The sequence below is a fragment of the Cibotium barometz genome, chromosome 21 (genome assembly GCF_041138505.1).
Source record: "Cibotium barometz isolate CiBa-2024 chromosome 21, ASM4113850v1, whole genome shotgun sequence".
In the NCBI taxonomy this organism is placed as follows: Eukaryota; Viridiplantae; Streptophyta; class Polypodiopsida; order Cyatheales; family Cibotiaceae; genus Cibotium; species Cibotium barometz.
In genome coordinates this window covers 42,740,036-42,745,125 of record NC_141066.1, presented here as the reverse complement: position 1 = coordinate 42,745,125, position 5,090 = coordinate 42,740,036, and the positions used below count along the sequence as shown (strand labels likewise).

The 5,090-nt window shown below is 43.7% G+C and overlaps 1 protein-coding gene across 1 annotated transcript; it reads right to left on the bottom strand.

Annotated features, from left to right (window-relative positions):
• Positions 1 to 3,375: 3,375 nt before the first annotated feature.
• LOC147627195 (calcium-dependent protein kinase 20-like) lies at positions 3,376 to 4,374 on the bottom strand. Its single transcript, XM_086815255.1, has one exon. It carries the CDS (start codon positions 4,372 to 4,374, stop codon positions 3,376 to 3,378), a length of 999 nt encoding a protein of 332 aa, XP_086671381.1.
• Between the last annotated feature and the right edge of the window lie 716 nt (positions 4,375 to 5,090).

The window sequence follows — 5,090 nt, the reverse complement described above, 5'->3', positions numbered from 1 at the left end:
TTTGGTCTTCAAGATTGTAAGCCTATTATTACACTAGGGTGGGAAGAGATAGGTGCTAGTAGCATTAGTCTCTAGGATATAGGTGAACCATTTGAACTGTTTCAGTAGGCATGCTATTAGGTGCCGCATCTATCTATACAATACAAGGCCAGCCATTCCGCTTGGGGTTTCCCAATTGAGCAAGTTTGTACACATTCCCAAAACTAAGCATTGGCAGCAAGTTGCCAAGCAAGTATTCAGATAGCTATAGTCCCTTGGGTCATTTTCTGCTAAGGAGGGTGATATTCAGCTACATTTTTTCAGTGACTCCGACTGGGCTGCATGTTATGACACATGAGTGTCCCACTAATGGCTATTGCTTTCATCTTGCTTATTTATATATATCATGGCTAAGCAATGGTGGCCATTTTGAGATGTGAAGATGAATACATGGCATCTTTTATAATGATTATGGAGTGCATATGTCGCATACGTCTTTTGACAGCCTTTTGGTAGATCTTGGTGTTAGCACAGTCCCCCACCTTCATCACTGACACAACCAGAGAGTGCATTAGCCGTACAAAGCACATCGAGGTGCATTATCATTATGTCAAGGAGAGGCTCATTATAGGAGAGATTAGCGTTGCTTATATATATCTCTACATAACGATGTGTCATATATATTCACGAAGGCTCTCTCATGAGAGAAGCTACAAAGCTTCGGATTTATGATCATTTGGGTCACATGGTCCCTATACATGTTCACATCATCACTACAAGGGAGATTTGTAGCACTTTATATGGTAGTGAGGTGTGGACGTAGGCTACTAATGGGCCAAGGCACTTTTTTCCTCATTATGAAGTTTTTTTCTCTCGAATGTGTGTACACACTCTTATGAGTGATGCGTATAAACTATTATGAGTGAGTGCGTAAGTGATCTTATCATGTTACTTCTTGTACTTCACTCATTCTTATCAATCTCGTTTAGGTGTTGTGCTTCTCTATATCTCTCCTTTGCTGCATCTGTGTGTGTTGCTACCTCTATGTGTTGCTACCTTTGTCTCCACTCCAACAGTTAGTACCTATACATCGGATAAATCCATAGTATCCTCTTGTTGGAAAATCATTTTCTCAATGCTCCACCCTCATGTTGTTTCTACAAGTGACGAATGTGCTCTACTTTATAAGACTCCCTTTATGACAAGTAGCCATTGTGGTGAGCACCTAGGCACCCGATATTTCCTCGTTCAAACATTGGATAGTGGCCTAGTGTGGCCAGATGATTAGGAGATGGCTTATAGACTTAACTCTTTGCTAAGTAGGATGCATGCTTGTGTGGGGATATGTGACCACATTAGTGAGTGCTAGATAACAAACTAACGACACACTATTCTCGGGTTGGACAACAAACTAAGGACGCAACATTCTTGGGTTGGACCGCATTAGTGAGTGCTGGGGACAACAAACTGAGGACACACTGTTCTCGAGTTGCGAGGTCCATTTGAGGGTCTAGATGGTCTCAAATGGCTAATAACGTCAATTTATGGGTCGGCCCCATGTGTTTGACCTATGTCCATGCCAACCTTGGCACTATATATAGACTAGTTTGGTAGCCTTAGTTTACCATCGAGTTGATTCTGTTCAAGCACTCTTGTAAGCAAGACAACCTTCGTGCATAGTTTGTCTAGATCGCCATCAAAGCTCCTTACTCGAGCACACAGGTGGGTGGACGCCATTAGTTTGTAATCAAGTTTACAAGCAATAATATTATTTACTCTTTCCACTTCTTTTTGTAATTCAATGCTTTGTATTATGTTGATCTAGCTTCTGCTATTGTGTATTCTTACACCTCCTTCCTTTGGGTACATAAGCAATGTTAGTACCTAGGTACATAAGCAATATTAGTACCTATACATCAGATAGATCCAAAGTACTCTCCTTCCTTTGGGTTATTGTCACAATTGTCAGGACTTAGGATACCATGCTTCGTAGTGTCCCATGTCACATTGCTTACTAGCCCCTCAATTGTGTGCAGTTCCAATACCCCAAGGAAGCCCTTATAAAAGAAAAAATGCTCCTCTAGGACCCCTTGTGCAAAGATTGTGAGATTGACCACTTCTATATTTGCCAACAAAAGGCTTCCACCACATCCAACAACAACAACAGGGTGGAATCCTTGCACACACAAAAGAACACATAAAAAGGCGTGCATCCAAATTATGGAGGAAAATAGGAGGTGTATCCTCTTCTTAACACCGTGAAAACTCTGGCATCACCCTTCCGAAGGGTGAATATTTAAGGAGCATTCGCAACCATAGCAGCAGCAGGTTGAGGGCTTGCAGGAGCATACCGACTCCTGAAACGAATCTTCAAGTGGTGAGTGCAGAAGCCACACTGGGGAAACCTCCATACTCTTCGTGCTGCCCAAAAAAGGGAACCCTAATTTCTTTTAGGCAGAAATGAGCTCTTCTTGCTCTTCATCTGCAAACCCTAAACCTAACCCTAACTAACCATTGGTAATTTCTACTGCTGCACCAGCTTGTCTTGATGCATGGAGTAGGGCATCATCTTAAAAGGGGGATGAGCTGGTTCGCTAGCTCCCCTTGATGCATGAAGCCATCCACATTGAGTGTACATGCACAGGTAAATTGTGAGATGACCATGAGAATACAGTTGCTCGCATCACAAGGCAGAACTTGCTCGAGGGTGGGCCCCTGCTATCCCTCATCCCTTCTACTTTCATGATGGGATGCTTCCTCCAACCCTTTCTACTCTCATGGGTTGATCTCCCCTTCACTCAGAATCTCGGCAAGCATCCACGGATGTGCAGACATGCACATTATACAGGCTGTATGATGTGCAGCCATGCACATGCATGTATGATGTTCAGACAGATAGCCTGTGGGGGATAAGCATCTACAGACATGCACAGTCACATGTATCCTGTAGGATGAGCATGAAATGTCCAACTAATAAGAGGCAAGTTTCTAAGCCAGAGACTTTGATTTATGAAGGCTCTTTCTGCCATCAACATTCATGAACTCACGAGGGTACATGCACATGTAATTCATGAGATGACCATGAGAGTACAGTTGCTCACACCTCCTTTTAGAGGACAAGCTCTTTGTGCCATCAACATTCATGAATTCATGGGTGTACATGCACACGTAATTCATCAGATGACCATGAGAGTACAGTTGATTAGTGAAGGCTCTTTGTGCCATCAACATTCATGAATTCATGACTGTACATGCACATGTAGTTCATGAGATGACCATGAGAGTACAGTTGATCTATACAGGCTCTTTGTGCCATCGCCATTCATGCATGCATGAGTGTTCATGCACATGTAATTCATGAGATGACCATGAAAGCACAGTTGCTTACACCTCCTTTTAGAGGGCAAGTTTGTAATATGTGTTCCCCTCCTTTCGTGACTTGAGCCAAGGGTGCTGCAAAACTTGCTCAAGGGTGGGCCTTCGCCCTGGAGCCCGGCAAAGCATGCTCCTGACCAGATCTTGTGCACTTGGGCTACACACTAGCTCAAGGGGATAGTCATCTTGCAGGATTTCCTCATAGATTTCATCAACGCAATCCCCACAGAAGGGGAACTCACCTGCAGTAAGCATGTTGAAGAGCAGTATGCCCAGGCTCCATACTTCACATTGCTCATCATACCCTTGCCCTCTCATCATCTCAGGGGCCATGTAGAGAGGAGAGCCCACAGCATCAACCAAAAGGTAACCATCCTGGAAGCTCGTCGCGAAACCAAAGTCACCGAGCTTGATGGTGGCATCACTCTTAAGAAACACATTCTCAGCCTTGAGATCCCTGTGCATAATCCTGCATTCATCATGCAGGAACATCACAGTACATACCACATCATAGAAGACCCTTGCGGCATCGTCTTCAGTGAAGTGGAGCTCTTTGCATCGGAGCCGCTCTGCGAGGGTGCCCTTGTCACAGAACTCCATGACCAGGTGGAAGGCATGGGGGTCCTCGAAAACCGCCTCCAAGGTCACCACATGGGGGTGGCCTCTGAGGCTGTCCAGGGCACGGATCTCCTGCTTCACATTCTCTTCACCTTCAGGAAGCTCAGCGAGGTCGGATTTGTAGATGGTTTTGCAAGCAAATTTCTTGCCAGAGCCTTTGTGAGTGCAGAGGGAAACGGTACCCTGACCACCCTTGCCCAGGAACCTCCCCACAAAGTACTCTTGCCGGAATTGTGCCTTCCTGTACAAACAACTTTCTAACGATTCAGCCGCAGCAGCTGCCTCGTCTTCAATTTGTGCGTAAGTCGGACACGAGCGCTTAATTGAGCTCTTACAGAATTCTGCTGTCGATTTCCGCTTCTTGCTCAACTGATCACCTGGCGTGGCTGTGAGAGTCTCCATGAAAGCAATTCGCAGAACACAGGCGCGTAGATTAAGAAAGAAGAAGATCACGCACAAGAAGAAGAAGATGATGATACTGATCACGAAAAGCTTTTCTGCTTGTGAAAAGCATTGACCCCAAAACGTGTGCTTTTTCAAGGATTGATGACTTGCGCAACAAGCATTGACCCCGTGCTTTTTCGACGAAATCACCACTCGTTTTTTTTTAAAAAAAGCATCCAATAATTTTTCACACGCTTTTGAGTCTGAAACCAGTTTTACTATGCGGGCACCTTTAAGGGTGGTACATAATCGTTTATTTTGTTTGATTTTTTTTAACAAAAAGTAAGTATAAAAAAGCTTAGAGTTTCTCAAATAGCAAAGAAAAAAAGCACGCTCCCATTGAAGCACGCTAATGTTGAAGACAATAGAGCTTGTGTTAGCAAGCAAAGATGGCTTAGTGGAGAGCTTACTGATGGCACTTATGGAGGTGACTCCCTTTTATAAATAGGGAAACTTGACTAAGGAATTAATCGTCTTTTCCATTAACTAACTAATTGGTTAAATCATCTTTAGTTGTTTTAAAGCAATATTCATGATCATACAATCACAAATTCATGTTGCATCATATGGTTCAAGCAGATTTGGGACACGTAGTTGCATAAAATATTAAAATAATCTACTTGCCTTGGCTACAGTCATCTTCACCAAGATGATTCAAAACATTGAAGCCTGAC